The following is a 20,207-nucleotide window of genomic DNA, read 5'->3' on the forward strand; positions in this document are numbered from 1 at the left end:
CCTCATCTCAGCTTCCCGTCCAACCGCACTTCTGACACTCAGAACGTCAGCCATCTGACCTTGCAAAGTATGACCTGTGTAAAATTACCCCCCCACCCCAAATTTGACCCTGAAAAATTGGTCCAAAAAACTCGACTATTACACAGTACTATTATACAGTACCTCCGCTATTATTAGAATAAGTGGTCGTGATGATACAGATGGGCCTGAGGAGTACAGTTACCAAGGGAAAACACTGAAGTTAGCAAAGACAATTTAGCCCATCAGAACGATTTGTGTTGCTCCCACTCTATCTCCAATTATATTTCACACACCATTGAGGATAATTACTCATGATTCCATTTACAATGTCCAAGTCTTCAGTTCAACTTAGTTTGTAAGCATTGGCGCCCTACCCAAAAGACAGATTTAAATTTCAACATTACCAATGAAGTTTCAAGGAATATGAATCAAAACAGGTAAAAAAAAAAGCATATTCTAATTAAATTCAGGTTTACTATAATATAAATTGGGATGCTTGAGGGAAAATTGCAAGAGATTCAATCACATAGAACAGCAGAAAATTTGGCATAGTTGTGGAGAGTGAGGAGGGTTGTCAAAGGACACGACAGCATAGAGACCAGTTGAAAATATGGACAGACGGAGTTTCGCCTGAACAAGTATGAGATGTTACACTTTGGGAGATCAAGTACAAGAGGAAATAGAAAGATCCTTTGAAGCATTGGCATTTAGAGGGATCTTGGGGTGCTCTCTGAAGGTTGCAACACAAGGTGATAGAGTGGCAGAGAAGCATTGCCTTTATCAGTTGTGGCATTGAGTATAAAAGTCAGGAAGTTGTGCTTCAACTGTATAAACCTTTTGGTTAGACTGCATTTGCAGTATTTTTGGTCACTACTTCACAAGACATAGAGGTTTTGGAGAGGGTGCAGAAGAGGTTCACCTGGATGTTGTCTGGATTATAGAGTATTAGCTATGAGGAGAAATTGGACCAAAATGGATTGTTTTCTCTGGAGCGTCAGAGTCTGAAAGGTGATCTGATCGATTGTGTATAAAATTATGAGAAGCATTGGGTAGAAACTGTCTTTTTCCCAGGGTGTAAATGTAATTTACTAGAAGGCATAGCTCTGAGAGGAGGAATGTTTTGCGAGTCAAGGTTTTTTTATACACAGTGGTAGATATTTGGAACACATTGCCGACGGTCCTGGTAGAAACCGAATGCCATTGCAGTGGGCACACAGACATCATGGGCCAAAGGACCTGTTCTTGTGCTCTACTGTTCTATATTCTATGAAATAAACTAACCAGTCTGTCTAATCAATATAAGGTAGCAGGGATCTGAAAAGATCACTGTTTGTATCAATAATAGTTGATAAATTCCTTTTGAGCACATTTGACCGTGGATGTTTGAAGTTGGTTCTGAAACTGCAGAATATACCACACCTAAATCATAATTCATCTTGATAACTTTTCTCAAAATTGTAGTGAGGTCAGCACAAACTGAATCTCATCCATTCTACAATGCCTATGCCACCCTATACTTCCATCTGGGTGGGTCAATGGACAAAAACAAAAATACCGACATTAATCCCTCCAGCTTCCACATGAGGAATTGAATCGTGCTCAGTTACCCCTGGGTAAAGTTGAAACCACTGAGTGAGCTGGACTGTTTCTCCACTCTGCCTCTACCTCAGTTGTCTATACAATCTGCTAATTTGGGCTTTATTCTATGGGTCTGTCATGTGCTATAAATGCTGTCTGTTTGCAGGTGACGTTGCAGTGAAGATGCTGAATGTTACAGCTCCAACACCTCAACAGCTACAAGCCTTTAAAAATGAAGTAGGAGTTCTCAGGTAAGAGATTGACAGCATTCCTAGGAGGGAAAATTTAGTAGATCATTATACAGTTGTTGAGGAAACATTGATTGCTGAAAGATCACATGTCATACTTGGAGGTATGTAGATTATTTGTTGTATAAATGATGTTCTGACGCTAATAATATATGAATAATGTGTCATTTCTGGAAGTATGTGAATCATATGTCATCTTAGTTATATGGATTGAGTGACATCCAGGTAAAATAATTTACAACCTAGATCCTTCCAGTTGTCTATTATTTAAATGGTAGAAAGTTGCACCTTGCTGTTGTGAAGCGATACCTGGAAGTTTTTATAAATGAACTAAAATGAATTAGTTTGCAAGTGTAGTAGGTAATCAAAAAGACAAATGGGATATTAGCCTTCATTGCAAGAGGGATTGAATTTAAGAGTAGAATATTTCTGAGCCAGCTGTACAGGGTATTGGTGAGGCTACACCTAGAATCCTGCATGCAGTTCTGGTCTCCTTGCTTCAGAAAGAATATCCAGGCTTTGGAGGTGGTGCAAAGGAGGCTCACAGGTTGATTCCATAAATGAGGTGGTTACCTTGTGAAGAGTGATCATGTTGCCTGAGACTGTACTCATTGGAGGTTAGAAGGACAAAGGGGATTATGAAAGGCAGAAATAAGATTGAGGTAGATGAGAGAAGGGGGCATAGCCTCAAGATTTGGGGGAATAGATACAAGACAGAGGTGAGGATGAGCTGCTCTGAGAAGTGACTCTGTGGAATTCTCTACCCAAGGAAGCAGTAGAGGCAGCCATATTGAAGCCAGAGGTAAATAGATTTTTGAATAATAGGGAATTAAGGGTCATGCAGTACAGACGGGTAAATGGAGCTGAGTTCACAGCCAAATCGCCCATGATCTTATTGAATGGCACAGCAGTTTCGATGGACCAGAAGACCTCCACATGCTCCTATTTCTTTTGACTTGCCCTGTCTGGGCCCTTCTTAATTTAATATATTTTAATTGTTCCCTCTCAGCAGTCTCATTACAAAGAAAACAACTGTAGCATATCTAGTTTTTCACTGTAGCTAAAATGTTCCCGTCTTAATATGCCTAGGTAAATCTTCTTTGTGCCTTCTCCAGCGCAATCACTTTCGTGTAATGAGGTTTACTGTGCTTATAATGTGGCCCTAATTAATGTTGAATACTGCAGTTGTATTTTTTACTAATAAATGGGAACATTTCATGTGTTCCTTTAGACTACCAGTCCTACGACTTTTTTAAATATCAGTTCACATTTGTTCCAAAGTCCCTCTGCTCTTCTGCATTTCTCAATATTTGATTTTATTATTGTGCATTTCACTGCTTTGCACTGCCACAAATGCAGTTTAAGTTTCTCTTCCTCATTGTCAATCACATGCTGATTTTTGTATTGCTTGCAAGTACCTTTATCATAAGCAATCCTTGACCTGCATTACGAAAAATCAAAGGCCTGAGTATCAAGCCTGGTGCTATCCTATTGGGAACTTCTGGATGAAAAAATGAATGCCATCCATTATTCTTTTCTTTCTGCCACTTTACTAACCTTTAGATCCAGTACACCCCTTTGGGGTTCTAATAGTCAAAATCTATTTCTCGGGGTGGGAACTAGGGAGCACAGGTTTAAGAAAAAAGCGGGAGATCTGAGGGGGACATCTTTTACACAGAGGATGGTGAATATTTGGAAAGAAATGATGGAGGCCAGATGCAATTACAAAATTTTAAAGGCATTTGGGCAGGTACTTGGATGTGAGAGTGGATAACGTGGGCCTAATGTGGACAAATGGGATTCGTGTGGAGAACATCATGGTTAGCATGGACCAGGCGGACTGAAAGGGCCCAATTTTCTGTGTTGCATATCTGAGATTCTATGCATATTCTGCTGGACAGCATCAAGTATGCAACCCACAGTGTCTCCAGACCTCCTCAGAATTCAGTCGAGCATTTATACACTGCTATCCGTTCTTAATTAATTTGTGCTTTTCTAAATAAAAGCAGAAAATTAATTTCAATAATTTGAAGTTGATCAGCTGGTAGTTATTCAACTTTCCTCTAAACTACAAAAATTAACATTCATACAAGCTTCTGGAGTCCTTGGTGTGGATGGCGGAAGTTCATAAACAGTATGTACGTCGTCTCCCTGCCCTAAACCCCCATTTTATCTGCTCCCACTGTATGATTCGTCAGATAGCATTTCTTCCCTTTGTGTGCAAAAGCGAAACTGCTGGAGGGTCTCAGCAGGTCAAGTGGCATCCGTGGAGGCAAAGAAAAGGTTGACATTTCAAGACAGCTCCCTGCATAGAAAGTGTGTGCCAACAGTCTGTTTGACTGAAGTAGTCACTATAATCAAACCCAGTTGATTTTTTTCTTCAATGTTAATTTGTATACATGCATGTATTTGGCAGCGAGTCGTCTTGGATTTGTCCAATTGCAGACCTTGTTTACCAAGGCTAATTGCACACCCCAAACAGTAATATGATCAGATCAGACCTTTTAGTTGCATAGATTGATCACTGCTCTTATTTAAGAAAATGTTTCAAAGCAAATTGTACAAATGGATTTTCTAAACATTTGGGCTTTGATGTTTGAATATTGATGAGACTACATAAAGGATAGAGGAGTGAAATGGGCTAGGTGATGCAATATTCTCCACTTAGCGCGTGTTGAACAAGTGATCTTTCTCAGTGTGGTCTAGGTACATGTGCATCACTCTTCTGTAGGAAGTCACATCACAATCAAAAAAAACTTGTGACGAAACCAGCCAAAAAAAGGTGTAAGTCAGAAATGCAATGCAAATTAGTTTCACCTTCTGATCCAGAAGATACTTTGTCAAAAAGCAATTTTATCAATTGCCTTTAATTTCTGCAAAATACTTTCTATTAAAAACTGGAAATGGATCTGGGCATAATCCAAAACTAAAGCTTAAAATCTTCTCCTTTCATTCTTTTTACCCCTTTCCTCACATCTAGCCCCACTGACAGAAAATTCCCATTGGAGGTGGGAACATAACCAAGGGTGTAGAATAAAGGTGCAAGAGGTAAAAGTGTTTTTTAATTCAGTGAGTGGTTGGAGTCTAGAATGTATGACTAGGTGTAGAGGTATGGGCAGATTCAATTGTAGCATTGAAGTAGCTGGTTAAGTACTGTATATGAAAGAGTGGGTCCAGCTCACTGGTTCTCAACTTTTTATTTCCACTCACATATGACTTTAAATATTCCCTGTGCTCCGTGATGAGTAAGGGATTACTTAAGATGGGATGTGGGTGGAAAGAAAAAGTTTGAAAACTACTGTTTTAATCGTCCCTCATTAACTTGTTTGTGCACAGTTTCAGAACTCCAAAGGAAATGGGTCAATGACAATTTTTCTCAAGCAAAATATTTCAGTAACAATTGGGTCTAGAGCAGTGTTTTTCAACCTTCCCATCCTACAATACTTAAAGTGGTGTGTGAGTGGAAAGAAAGAGGTTGAGAACCACTGGTCTAGCTGAATTTTTTTTTGTATAGCTAGTACAGACTTAATGTGGCAAATGGCAGCCTCCGGAAGGGTGATATTTGTGGTCTCCAGCACTTTCTGCTCTCTGCTGGCTCATTCCCCCCCCACCGACCCCCACCACCCACAACCTTCCTGCATCTCTAAATCCCAAGTGCTTGCTCCCCACTCTCCCCTCCTCTCCTTTTTTAGAGCACCCAGAACAAACAATTATTTAATTGGTTTGGCTAGGAATGAATGAACCATAAATCTGGTTTAATATTGCCTCACTGAGTGCCTCAAGGGAAAGGTTATGGCTGGTTGGGAATGAATACACAGTAAATTCTGACCAGATAAGTTGCCAAGATTAATTTAATATTTCTTAATGATTATCTGTCCATTCCTTGCAGTCTAATTCAACAGCCCTCTCTAGTAAGGAATTTCAGAATTCTTAATTATCTACCTCAACTCCCTGTTTACAACTTGTAGCCTTTACTGGACTATAAATTAATGGTTTTTTTGTTCTTCTTATCCAGAAAAACTCGACATGTGAACATCCTTTTATTCATGGGTTACACCACAAGTCCGCAGCTTGCCATTGTGACACAGTGGTGTGAGGGTTCCAGTCTGTACCACCATCTTCACATTATTGAAACCAAGTTTGAGATGATAAAGCTTATCGATATTGCCCGCCAGACTGCACAGGGCATGGAGTAAGTCTGAAATCTCTCTGCTCCCAAGGTGCAACGTGCATCCACGTATTGGAACTCTGAGACTCAAAAGAAAAATAGTTGGGTCTCAGCAATAATATTGATTTGGCAGATGGATGGGTAGAATAGTAAGCCTCCTGTCCTGGTGTATGCCAGCTCCTGCCACTGAGACTAAGGCTTACAAATGAGAAACAACCTCCTTCCTCTCCATCATTCACTGCAGGCAGTGCCATTTTTTTTTTAAACATACATGGGCTTTGCAGGTTGAGCCAGCATTTAATTGTCCTTGAGAAGGTGGCAGTGAGCTGCCTTCTTGAACCAATGCAGTGCTTGAGGAGTGGGTACACCCACAAACGTGTCAGGGAGGGGAATCCAAGTTGAGAGACAACCTTGTTAACAAGTAAACAAATGTAGATAAAGTAACAGAATGTGTGCAAGTGCCCTGGAATTTTCAAGCAAGCCTATTATTGCACTGTGAGCAACTAGTTAGGTTGGAAGACCCCTCTAGTACTGCCAGCAGCCCAGCTTTACACCTCATGTTGAAAGTGTTCACTAACGTTGGATAAACTGAGTGCTAATTCTTGTTCTTTCTTGCAGCTATCTGCATGCAAAATCCATTATCCACAGAGATCTGAAGAGCAATAGTATCCTTTCATACTTGGAGTGAGAGTATGCAGTGGTTGGCACCACACCACCAGTGTGCAAGACTTCTCCAACTACCTGCTTGTGAAGGCAATGAGTACCTCAATAGAACAGGTGCAGCTGGTTTTGATCTGTTTTGAACAGGAGCCACAGATGCCCCTGCTTGTGCTCCTCAACATTGAGCAGGGAGATATCTGAGGGTTCTGGTCCTCATCCTAGCACACAGAAAGAGGCCAAACGTATCAGGCTCTGGATGGTGCTACTTTTTTTTTTAAGGGTAGAGCCTCATGAGCAGTTGTGCTCCTGTTGAAAGGTGAAGCAAGTTCAAGGGGCAAAATGGCCTAGTCCTGCTTCTATTTCATATGTTCTTCTGAGTTCTTGAATCAAAAGTTGTTTGATCAAAGCAGTGCCCATGTGCTGGAGAAACTCAGAATGTCAAGCAGCATCCATAGAAAGTAAAGGGTAACCAATGTTTTGGGCCTGGGACCTTCGTCAGTACACACTCGACCCCAGAACCTGCAATTTTCTTGTTTAACATGGTCTTATCAATGACTCTTCTCTGTCATATGAGGGCAGAAGGAGTAATGTTTGCTAGTGGTTTCACTTGATTTAATTTCTTTTGAACTTCCTCAGGTAGTGTTTGGGTTAGTAATGTTTACAGCTCCAAATGGAAGTCGTACTTGCTAACTTTGAGCCTCATTGATTAGGCAAATAGAGGTGGGTGGAGCTAGAGTTGGGTGACAGAGGCAGGTGATTGATCAGTGCCATAATGGGAGAAAGTAAGGGCAGATCGATCAATATGAGTTGGGGAAGGGTAACAATGGCTAAAGGCTAACACTGCTGGACTCTGTTGAGTAAATATGATAACATGAACCAAAAGGAGGCAAGTGTAGGGCAGTTGGGAGCAGAAGGGGGAAGGGGATCCAGAAGATGAAATGTATGGGGAGAGGTGGATGCAACCAGGAGGGGGATGAAAATGGGTTGGTGGGGGTGTGGAAGTGGAAAGAGGACTGTCAGTGGATCAAAAGAAGGACAAGAAGAGATCTACTTGTGGTTTTGAGCAGAAGGGGGAAGGGGATCCAGAAGATGAAATGTGTGGGGAGAGGTGGATGCAACCAGGAGGGGGGATGAAAATGGGTTGGTGGGGGTGTGAAAGTGGAAAGAGGACTGTCAGTGGATCAAAAGAAGGACAAGACGAGATCTACTTGTGGTTTTGTCCACAATGGTGGTCTGCACAGTGGTTGTCAAATAGCCTGATGTGCTGTTCGATGTCACAGTGGCCTCTGCATGGAAGTGCTGGCAGTAGGTTTGGCCTGTGTCCTCTGGTTCCTATGTGAAAGAAATGTGTGGGCTTTGCCCTGTCCTCCACAGTTTTAAATTTCACCTGATTAAAGTGCACATTCCAGATTTTATTCAAGGTTACTGGTATACATTTTGGTTTGACCCTGTAGAAATTACAGCAGTTTTATACAAAAGTTCCCCCATTCCAGTGCATCATAATGTTTAACACAGATGTTTATGAGTACTCGGATATGTTTAATTGCTTCATTGGTGCAGGTATAAAAGAGCTAGGCTTGCTTCTAAGCTTTTGATCACCTTTGGAGTCTGTAATTGTCATGTATCTTTTAAAATTATTTGTAATTTTTTTATCAGAAAAACAAACAAAAAAGCAGTAAATCAATTGCAATGAAACCTTTGCAGATTTACATATAATATGTACAGTAACAATACTACTTCTAAATCCAATGGTAATACATACAATATTATAAGAGAAGAGTAAGAAAAAAATGAAAAGAAAAAAAATTCAAACCCATGGCAATAAAGGTTAAAATTCTTATTGCATGTAGTGTTAAATCCGAATTGCCATGTTTCAACACGAGGACCAGAGTTGTGCCAATTAAAGTCAAAGAAGCCATTATGAGGCTGAAAAACTAGAATAAAACCAAAATCAACAGTTTGGAACATGATTAAGAAGCAAGAGTGTACTGGTGAGCTCAGTAATTGCAAAGGGACTGATAGGCCAAGGAAGACCCTCCACTGCTGCTGACAGAATATTTCTCATTATAATGAAAAAACATCCCCAATCGCCTGTCCGACAGATTAGAAACACACTTCAGAAGGCAGGTGTGGATGTGTCACTGACTACTGTCCACAGAAAATTTCATGAACAGAAATACAGAGGCTACACTCCAAGATACAAACTATTAGATGGCCACAGAAACAGAAAGGCAGATTACAGTTTGCCAAGAAATATTTAAAACAGGATGCAGAATCCCGGAAATATAGTCTTATGGACAGAGGAGACGACGATTAACCTGGATCAGAGAGATGACAAGAGCAAAGTATAGAGTTGTAAAGGAACTGCTCAAGTTCCAAAACATACCGCCTCATCTCTGAAACATGGAGGTGGGGGTGGTACGGACTGGGCATGTATGGCTGCCACGCTTATCTTTATTGATGATGTAACTGAAGCAAAATTAATTCTGAGGTGTCTAGAAACATGTGCTCAAGTTCGAGCAAATGCCTCCAGACACATTGGACGATGCTTCATCAAACAAAACAGTGATCCCAAACATACTGCTGAAGCAACAAACCTAAATCTGGAAAATTCTTGAATGACCATGTCAGTCAACCAATCGAAATCCATTTGAGCATGCCTTCCATATGCTGAAGAGAAAACACAAGGGGACAAGCTCCCGAAACAAGCAGGAGCAGATGGCTGCAGTAGAGGCCTAGCAGAGTATCACCAGAGAACATACTCAGCACAGACTTCAAATAGTAATTGCATGCAAGGGATATACATCAAAGTACTAAACATGACTAACATTGCTATGTCCCAAATATTATGGTGCCCTGAAATGGGGGTACTATGTATAAAAATTGCTGTAATTCTACATATTCAAACCAATGTACGCAAATACCCTTAATCTCAGATGGATTGCTTGATTACAAATTTAAAACTGGAGCACAGGGGTAAATAAAGGAAGAAGTGTATTTGTCCCAAACATTATGGAAGGCACTGTAGATAGGAAAAGGGACAAGATCCTGAAGAGGGAAAATAGGGAGTTAGGAAGGAAGCTGAAGACAGGACTTCATGGGTGGTAATCTCTGGATTGTTGCCTGTGCCATGTGCCCGTGAGGGAAACAAAAGGAAGTTATGGCAGATGAATGTGTAGCTAAAGAGTTGGTACAGGGGCAGGAGTTCAGATTCGTGGATCAATAGAGCAGTTGGGGAGGGTTAAATCTAGTTTGGCGGGAGGATGGGAACCAGAATGAGAGGGCAGTGTATAGGGCAGAAGATACACAAGGTAGTGTAACAAGGCAGTCAATATGGGAAAATTGCAAGTGTAAGATTAAGGATTTAACTTGGGATACTTTGTAAACAAAATTGAAAAGGGTGATGAATACAGCATGAAGGTCTTGTATTTAACTGCCCACAGAATAAGAAATAAGGTTGATGATCTAGCAGCGCAGGTGAAAGTTGTCAGGTATGGCAACGTGACCATCACTGAGTTGTGATAGGAAAAAAAATCACAGCTGGGAAATAAATATCCGTGGATGCACAGTGTATCGGAAGGACAGGAAGTTAGGGAGGAGGAGGGATGGTTCTACTGGTTAAAAATGGAGTTAAATCTTGGAAAGAGGAAACGTTGGATCAGAAGATGTAGAAATTCTGTGGGTAGAATTTAGAAACTGTAAAGGTAAAAAGCCAGGATGTGATGTACAATCTGCAGAGAGACAGAAATAAAGCATGCAAAAAGGACAATGTTACATTAGTCATGGGATATTTCAATATGTAGTTTGATTGGGAAAACCAGATTGGTGCTGGATTCCAAAAAAAGGAATTTATTGACTGCCTTCAGGACAGCTTTTTAAAAACAGCTTGTGGCTAAACCGACCAGAGAAATGGCAGTCCCGGATTGGGTATTGTGTAATGAACTAGAGTTGATAAGGGAGCTGAAGGGAAGGGAACCCTCAGGAGACGGTGATCGTAATATGATAAAATTTGCTCTGCAGTTTGAGAAGGAGAAACTAAAATCAGAGGTGTTAGCGTACCAGTGGAATAAGGGGGACTAGAGGGCTGCAAAGCATCAATGGCTGGAGTTTCTGCAAGGAAATGGGAAAATGCAGGACAGTATATTTGGAAAAGAAGAAATATTTGAATGGAAAAATAACAAGTGTGGCTGGTGAGAAGTCAAAGCCAAAGTAAAATCCAAAGAAAGGGCATAGAAGGAAGCAAAAATTAGTGGAAAGATAGAGGACCAAGAAGCTTTTAAAAGCATACAGAAGGCAACTAAGAAGGTCATTAGGAAGAAAAAAAGAATTTCGAAAGGAAGCTAGCAAATAATATAAAGGGATATGAAAGGCTTTCTTAAGTACATTAAGAATAAAAGTAGATGTAGAACCAATAGATAATTAACCTGGAGAAATTGAAATGGGAGACAAGGAGATGGCAGAGGAACTGAATGAGTAACGAACTAAGGAACTGCTCACACTAGCCATTCGAGACTCATGTATTTACAAAACTATTTTTATTTGTATATCTGAATACTTGTCCTGGATGTGTATTATTTTCCTGCATGTGTATTTTGTCTGGTTATGTGTATGCGTGTTGTGCAATCAAATGACGGTAAACTTCACTTGAAAGTATTTTGCATCAGTCTTCACTGTGGAAGACTTTAGCAGTATACCTGACTTTCAAAGGTGTCATGGAAGAGGGGTGAGTGCAGTCACAATCACCAAGAAGGTTCTTGGAAAACTGAATGATCTAAGCATTTATAAGTCTCTCAGACCAGATGGAATGCACCCTCAGGTTCTGAAAGAAGTAACTGTAAAGATTGTAGAGGCATTAGTAATAATCTTCCAATAATCAATAGATTCTGGCTTGGTTCCAAAGGACTGGAAAATTGCACCGGTCACTCCACTATTTAAAAAGGGAATTATAGACCTGCTAGCTTAATATCCATGTTAGAGTCAATTGCCAAAGATGAGATTACGGAATACCTGGAGGTGCATGGCAAGATGGCCAAAGTTCACATGGTGTCCTAAAGAAAATAGCTTGAGTTTACCAGAAAGTAGCAACTATGAATATTTAATCACAGTCACAATGGTAATTAAAAAAATTATTACAAACATGTACATCAAATTGCAATATAAAGAAGATGAAATAAAGTATAAACTGAAACAAAGTTGGGAAAAAGATTTAAACACAGAGATAAAGAACGAAACGTGGGAGAAGTTATGTACAGGAACAATGAGGAACATGATAAATAGTAGATTATGTGTGATTCAATATAACTGGCTACACAGATTTATATATTACATTACTCCCTCACAAATTAACAGAATGGTACCCAGCAGCTTCGGATAGATGTTTTTGATGCAAAAAAGAGATTGGAACAACATGACATGCAATTTGGACATGATCAAAAGTAAAATCTTTCTGGGAAGATCTAAACCTAATATTAAACAAAATCACAAAAAATAATACACCAAAAGATCCAAAAAAATTCTGTTAAATAATATAAAAGACAAAAACTTAGGACTAAAATTAGACAAAGCCCAAATAAAATTTATGACGATAGCAGTTGCCAAAAAGTATTATGACAACCTGGAAATTGGAAACAAACCTTAAAATACAACAGTGGTATACAGAAATGAGCAAGTGTATTCCATTAGAAAAAATTACATACAATCTGAAATTATTCAAACAAATTTGGGAACCATACCTAAAATATGTTGAAGAAGGCCAACCACAAACCTCCATCTCGTAAAACAACATAATTATGAGCACAAAAAGAATATGTGAAAGTAGACGATACAATTTTTTTCTCCTTTTTTTTTGGTTATTTATTTGTTTTAAGTGTTTTATCATTTATTGATTTTTGATGAGGGTGGGGAAGGGGAGAGGAGGTGGGGGAAAAGAAAAAAATGTCACTATGTATAGGTAGATATGTTGTTGATCATTTGTGGATGTTGTTATTAATATGACTCATAGTGTAAAAATAAAAATAAAAATTAAAAAACATGGTGTCCTAAAGAGAAAATCTTGTCTAACAAACTTGCTGCATTTTTTGAGGAAACCACAAGCAGGCTCAACAATGGAACTGCAGTGGATGTTGTAGATTTGGATGAGAGCCCATGGAATCACAGGAAAGATACGAGCATTGGCTGACTGGCAGGAAACAGAGTGAATAAAAGAATTCTATCCTGGTTGGCTACTGGTTACCACTGGTGTTACACAGAGATCGGTGTTGGGGCCACTTTTTTACATTGTCATTGGTTTGGATTGCAGAATAAATAGCTTTGTGACTAAGTTTTGAGACGATAGATAGGTGGAGGGGCAGGTAATGTTAAGGCTGCAGGGAGACTTTGATAGAAGATTTGGCAAAGAAGCAGCAAGTGATGTACAATGTTGGAGAGAGAATAGTCCTGCACTTTTGTAGAAGGAATAAAAAGACAGACTATTATTTGGATGGGGAGAAAATTCAAAATTTGGAGGTGCAAATGGACTTGGGAGACTTCATTCAGGTCAGAGTACCTGGTGGTGAAGAAGATGAATGAAATGTTGGCATTCATATCTAGAAGAATAGGATACAAGAGCAGGGATGTGATGTTGAGGCTTTACAAGGCACTGGTGAGGTCTCACTTGGATAACAGGGTACAGTTTTGGTTCCTTATTTAAGAAACCATATGCTAGCATTGTTCTGAGGGTTCAGAGAAGATTCACAAGAATGATTCCTGGAATGAAGGGAGTAGTATGTGAGGAATTTTTGACAGCTCTTGCCCCTTACTCAGTGGAGTTCAGAAGAATGAGTGGGGATCTCATAGAAGCATTTCAAATGTGAAAGGCCTGGACAGAGTAGTTTCTCATGGTAAAGGAGTCAAGGGTGAGAGGACACAACTTCAGAATTGAAGGGCACCCATTTTAAAAGAAAGAGGTATTTCTTTAGCCAGAGAGGGGGAACCTCAGGGATTTACTACCACGGGCACCTGTGGAGGCCAGTTGTTTGGTGCTTTTAAGGAAGAGACTGATACGTATCTGAATAGTCAGGGTATCAACGTTATGTGGAGAAGGCAGGTGAATGGAGCTGCGTAGGAGAATGGATCAGCTCGTGATGGAATGGCACAGTGGCTCGATGGGCCAAATGGCTTACCTTTTCTTCTCTATTTTTATGGTTTTGCTCCATTTTAGGTGATAAAGCTGACTGCAGGTTTCTTATAAATGTAAACTTTTTAAGTCTTCTCCAAAATGCAATATAGATTCCAATCTTTTAATTTTATTCAGCCTATTTTAAATATAGAGGGGAGCATGGATTATCTAATCTATTTCCTGGGATCCTTCTTCAGCTCATATTCTTGTACATTGGCTGAGTTGTTCACAGTGATGGGACGCGACTGAGTTCCTTAACTTCAATTCAAAGACATTTTTCTGCATGAAGATCTAACAGTCAAGATCGGGGATTTTGGGTTGGCAACAGTAAAATCCCGGTGGAGTGGGTCCCATCAATTTGAACAGCTGTCTGGTTCTATCCTCTGGATGGTGAGTGGTTAACCTGTGTCCGAAACTTGCTTAGAGTGGAAATGAAAGGAATGGGAGTCAAAATGTAGGTGAAATGTCATCCATTGGTTTCTGCTGTGCCAATTTAAGATTTCTCGAGCAAGCAGTTAGATCCACAATTTGAGGTTCAAATTGCAAGGACCATAAACCCCCATGTACTTTTTCATTCCTGATAACTTTTGGTGATCTTCCAGTTGAAGGTTCTACAAGATCAGAAAAATCATTTGAGGGCTAGGGGCAGGAAGAGAAGTAAATACATGAATGTAGAAAATGTTGGAGATGCTCAGCAGGTCAGGCAGCATATGTGAAGAGAGAAAAACAGTTACTGCTTCAAGTCGATGACTTGAAGCAGTATACTATTTGTCACACAGCTCATAGAGTCCAGAAATGGGTTTTGCGAACCACCACATCCGTGGTGACTAATTCCATCTTTCCCTTCACATTCCTATCTGTTTCACGCAGACCTCCTGATCAAAGGTCATGATCAAACCCAAGTCTCTAGTGCTGTGAGGCAGCAAAACTAACTGGACTCAATATATAAGGGGTAAAATACAGGATTCTGTTGACACCGTGGAAGTGAAAAAACACAAATGCTAGAGAAACTCAGCAGGTCAAACAGTGCTTTTATGTAGCAAAGGTGAAGATACATCACCAACATTTTGGGCTTGATCCCTTCATCAAGGAGTGGGGGAACATGAGAGATGTCCGAACAAAAGGGGGAAGGGCCGTGTGTTTTTTGGACTCTATAATTGTGCCAGTTTAATTCATCAGATCTATTGAAGGTTAGTTACTTCTTCTTTCTTCTTCTTTCAATTTTAAGTGAATGGCAATGATTTTAGGAAATAGATGTTTGATAAAGCCATCCTCAGAACTTAGATGGAAAAAAATCTTTGTAGAAATGGATAAATCAGTTAGTTTGTGCATGATTAAACCACTTCACTTGCTGCTCTACTCACAGTGAGTTTAGATATTGCAACCTAACTTTCATGCACATTGGTTTGCTGATTTTGAGTTACGTCCAGAGTTGTTTCACTATCCACTAATCCCAGTGAACACTGAAGGCTTGGGGGAAAACATCTTGAGGCTGCAGTATGAAGCCCTTCATTTGCCACTTGAATGGATGGACATTCATTGACTGCAGGCCTAATCTTACTTGAGACATTCTAAAAGCTCGGCACCCACTCAATCTATAATGTTCCAATTTTCACCAGCAAATCTCAAGTATAACCTCTCTGATCAAACCTGTATTTTCTCTTAGGCCCCTGAGGTGATCAGAATGCAAGATAAGAACCCCTATAGTTTCCAGTCTGATGTCTATGCCTTTGGGGTGGTTCTATATGAGTTAATGAGCGGACAGTTACCCTATTCAAACATCAATAACCGCGACCAGGTGAGTGAACCTTCTCTATGCTGTAAAATTCCATTATTTTAGATTGTTTTATTTTCAAGCTCAACATTGTGAAAATATTACAAAGACATCGGGCACTCCCAAAGCACAAGTTAGATTAAAATACCCTATACATTGCAATTTAACAACACTGCTTTCCTTGTGAATGCTGGTCAGTGCAGAATAATAGAAATATTATTACTGGGTTGTGGAATTGTTGTGCAGGTAGTCCCCGATTTACAACCATCCACACATACGACTGAATTAAATTTAAAAAAAAAAAAAAAATATATATAATATTACAGTACAACTCTGATTATCCAAAATGGTCAGGACTGAGCCCATGTCGGATAAACGTTTTTTTTTTCAGAGAACTTGTAATTTTTTTTTAAAGCAGCCCAGTAGCAACAGAAAATCTCTTGTACCAATGTTTAAACAACAACATGCAACAAGGGAAGGCCTTTTAAGCATTAAAATAATGTTTAATTCTCACCAAAAAAAATGTGCGGCTGATCCTCAACACGAACCCACCGCTGCCGCTGATCCCCAGAGAAGCTTCCCAGGCCAGTGGAATACTCACTGAAAGTGTGGGTGGGTGGGTGGGTGGGTGGGTGGGTGGTGGTAGGGAGAGGGGATGATTCAGAGTTGGCATTGGGAGCTCTGCTGTGCTGAGGAGGGAGGGAAGAGAAGAGAAGAGAGCCTGAGTCCCGTTCCTGCCTGGGAGGTTGCTCTCCTTGATGATGCTGGGAAAAGGGCACATCTTCAGTAGGCGTATATGTGGTGGGTTCATGTATAAGCACACTGACGATATTGAATTTGCATCCTTAATTCTCATGCACACATCAACCGAACTTCAAAACGCGAACCTACCGTGCATGCATGGTAGGTTCGCGTTTTGGAGTTTGATTGACGCTGGCGCAAGAGTTTGGAATCCAATTTCAGTATCATCAGGGTGCTTAACTCTCGCACATGTGCCAACTGAACTCCAATACACAAACCCACTGAAGATTCGAGCATGTGCACAGGAATCAAGATGGTTGCGCCCAGCCCTGGGACCCCGGAACACTGACTAACAAGGTAAGCATGGACCAGAATGTGGAAAGATTGGCCAAGAGTGATTGATAAATTCAGGAAGCTTTAAGTTGTTATCATCAAATATATGATGAAAAAATGATTTTAATTAAAAAGTTAAGACTTTGGTACTCCATGTGCACGGGCACAATTCCAACTTGCATCCATTCCGAAATACAACTGACTCTTCGGTCCCCATTATGGTCATAAGTTGGGGATTACCTGTAGTAACTGCTCTGGAAGCATTTAACATGGATGCAAAACATTTGGGGGGAGGGGGTAAATATGACAAAATCCTGAAGGGAATATCTAATGATATTCTGAGAATGTATCCGCCTTGTAGGTGAATGTTAACTAAAGCTGAACCTCATAGAATTGAAGAACATTGGTGATTGTAGAAGAGTTTTCAACTTGTATCATTGAACAGAAAGGTGCTTCTCAATTGACCCTGAGAGTCCAGTTTTTAATTTTAGACCATGTCCCATCCCCTGTTTTTACTCGTGTGCCTGTCCTTCGTTTTATCTGCCTTGGAAGTCTTTGATAGGATATTTATTCCATGCCTAGTTTGTGTTGCAGTCGATCTTGAACAGAGTAAAGCCAACACTAATCTTGTTGCTGTGCCTCCTCCCCAGGCTCCAGAGTGTTCCTTACTGTATCTCTGCACTATATCCCTGTGTCTATTCAGCAGCCAATTTCATTTCCATTAGGCTGCTTCCCTTAACGTGATTCCAAGTTGAGCTTTTCTGCCCTGTCCCCATTTTGGTCTTATTTCAAACGCGATCAGTGTGTACATTCACATCATTCCAGTCGTGAGAGGCTACATGTAGAAACTATAGAAAACTATCACACAGAAAACAGGCCATTCGGCCCTTCCAGCCTGTGCCGAAACATCATTCCAGTCCCAATGAACTGCACCAATTCCATAACCTTCCAGACCACTCCCATCCATGTATCTATCCAGTTTATTCTTAAAACTTAAGTGTGAGCCTGCATTTACATGTCAGTTGGTAGCTCATTCCAAACACCCACCACTCTGAATGAAGAAGTTCCCCTAATGTTCCTCCTAAACCTTTCACCCTAAACCCTTGTCCTCTCGTATTTAACTTTCCCAATCTAAATGGAAAGAGCCTACTTGCATTTACTCTGTCTATTCCCCTCATAATTTTGTAAACCTCTATCAAATCTCCCCTCATTCTTCTGTGCTCCAAGGATTAAAATGCCAACCTGTTTAATCTTTCCCTGTAACTCAATTCCTGAAGACCTGGCAATGTCCTAGTAAATCATCTCAGAACTCTTTTGATCTTACTGATATCTTTTCTGTACTTTGGTGACCAGAACTGCACGCAATACTCCAAATTTGGCATCACCAATGTCTTGTACAACCTCACCATAGCATCCCAGCTCTTGTACTCAATACTTGAATTTATGAAGGCCAAGATGCTAAAAAACTTTCTTTACAACCCTGTTTACATGTGACGCCATTTTCAGAGAATTATGTATCTGTATTTCCAGATCCCTTTGTTCCTCCACACTTCTCAGTACCCTACCATTTACCATGTATGACACACTTGTCAAACTCTGGCCCGCGGGCCAAATTTGGTCCGCGATATAATTATATTTGGCCCGCAAGATCATTTCAAAAATGTATTAGAGGTGGCCCACCCTGCTACGAGAGCCGATGCTGTTTTTTGTTAATGTCACCCCCACCATCCTCCCCCTTCATTGCACATCCTTCCCCATTGTAACACGAGAAGTCTGTCGATGTCATCAGCCGGCAAGCCAGTTGGAAGGCTCCCCGCACAACCAGTCACTTCTCCCACCTGTCGAGCGGTGCGGCGGATGTGATTTCCTTTCGGCGCGATGTGCATGGCAGGCTGCGCACGGCCCCCGGGCAGCGCGAGCCCTGCGCGACTGGCACCGGACGGCCCTTCCACAGCGCGAGTGCACTTCCCCCGGTCGCCACGGCCTTCAGTGCTTGCACCCGCGCGGACCCCAGGGACGGCTGGTTCGGCCCTGCACGTGAAGAGAGAGATGGTGGCTGTCCGCAAAGGCTGATCGGCAGCGCACTGGACCTGAGTGGGTGGGCAGAGGGTGTAGGTGAGGAGTAATGGGGAGGGGAAGTTATGGTGGTGCGAGGGGTAGTTAGAGGGAGGGATGAGTAGAAGGAGGGGTGGATAGGGAAGAGGTAAAAGGGGAGGGGCAGGGCAAGTAGGGGAGGGGTGATTAGAGGGTGAGAGACGGGTAGAGGGAGGAACAGGTTGAGGGGAGAGGCAGTAGAGGGGCGTGTATAGGATGGGGTGGGTAGAGGCAGAGCGAGTAGAGTGAGGGGTGAGTAGAGGTTGGGTAAAGGACTGGTCAGGTAGAGGGATGGTGGGTCGAGGGTGAATAGAGGCCTAGAGCCTGAGGAGTGAGCAGGAAATGCTGAGTCCTGATGCAGGCCAAAATGGACACAGCCTGTGAATGCTGACTACATCTCCACAGGGACCAAATAGGTTTCCCTCAGGTCAAGCAAAGGGTGAACTTGAGCTACCTACTCCTGACCTGTAACATTATCCTCCTAAAGTTATATCCTAAAGTTTAACATTACATATGTTGAAAGAAGAGAAAACATGCAGATGTTGTTGAAAATTTTCAATAAATATTTAGTTTGGCCCTCGACTTAGTCCAAGTTTTTAATTTTGGCCCTCCGTGAATTTGAGTTTGACACCCCTGATGTATGACCTACCATGGTTAGTCCTTCCAAAATGCAACATCTCACACTTGTCTGCATTAAATTCCATCTATCATTATCTGGCCAATTTTTCCAGTTAGTCCAGATCCCTCTGCAAGTTTTGAAAGCCTTCCTTGCTGTCCACAATGCCTCCAATCTTGCTGATCCAATTTCCCACTTTATCATCCAGATCATTGATATAGACAACAAACAACAATGGTCTCAACTCCGATCCCTGAGCCACACCACTAGTCACAGGCCTCCAGTCTAAGAAGCAAACATCCACTACCACTCTGTCTTCTCCCATTCAGCCAATTTCAAATCCATTTTACAACCTCTCCATGAACCTTATGAACTAACCTCCCATGTGGGACCTTGTCAGAAGCCTCACTAAAGTCCATGTAGCTAACATCCACAGCCTTTCCTTCATCTACTTTCTTGTAAACTCCTTAAAAAAAACTCTTAAGATTCGTTAAACATATCATACCACACACAAAGCCATGCTGGCTAACCTTAATCAGCCCTTGGCTGTCCAAATACTTTTATATCCCATCTCTCAGAACACCCTTCACTAATTTATCCACTACTGACGTCAGGCTCACTGGCCTGTAATTTCTTGGTTTACATTTAGAGCCTTTTTTTAAACAACATAAGAACATGAGCTACCCTTCAATCCTCCGGCACCTCATCCATGGCTAAGGACATTTTAAATATTTCTGCCTAGGCCCCTGTAATTTTTACACTAGCCTCTCTCAAGGACCGAGGGAATATCATATCTAGCCCAGGGGATTTATCTACCT

At 41.1% G+C, this 20,207-nt stretch overlaps 1 protein-coding gene across 2 annotated transcripts in view; it reads left to right on the plus strand.

Moving 5' to 3' along the window:
- Window positions 1-20,207, plus strand: part of braf (B-Raf proto-oncogene, serine/threonine kinase) — a 138,198-nt gene that overhangs the window by 107,542 nt on the left and 10,449 nt on the right. For both annotated transcript variants that reach the window (XM_069903216.1, XM_069903217.1), the window contains 5 exons: window positions 1,766-1,850; window positions 5,863-6,039; window positions 6,634-6,680; window positions 14,103-14,221; window positions 15,498-15,629. In XM_069903216.1, the coding sequence (XP_069759317.1) occupies window positions 1,766-1,850; window positions 5,863-6,039; window positions 6,634-6,680; window positions 14,103-14,221; window positions 15,498-15,629 (560 nt within the window). The remainder of the gene's footprint in view (window positions 1-1,765; window positions 1,851-5,862; window positions 6,040-6,633; window positions 6,681-14,102; window positions 14,222-15,497; window positions 15,630-20,207) is intronic.

The sequence above is a fragment of the Narcine bancroftii genome, chromosome 11 (genome assembly GCF_036971445.1).
Source record: "Narcine bancroftii isolate sNarBan1 chromosome 11, sNarBan1.hap1, whole genome shotgun sequence".
Lineage (NCBI taxonomy): Eukaryota > Metazoa > Chordata > Chondrichthyes > Torpediniformes > Narcinidae > Narcine > Narcine bancroftii.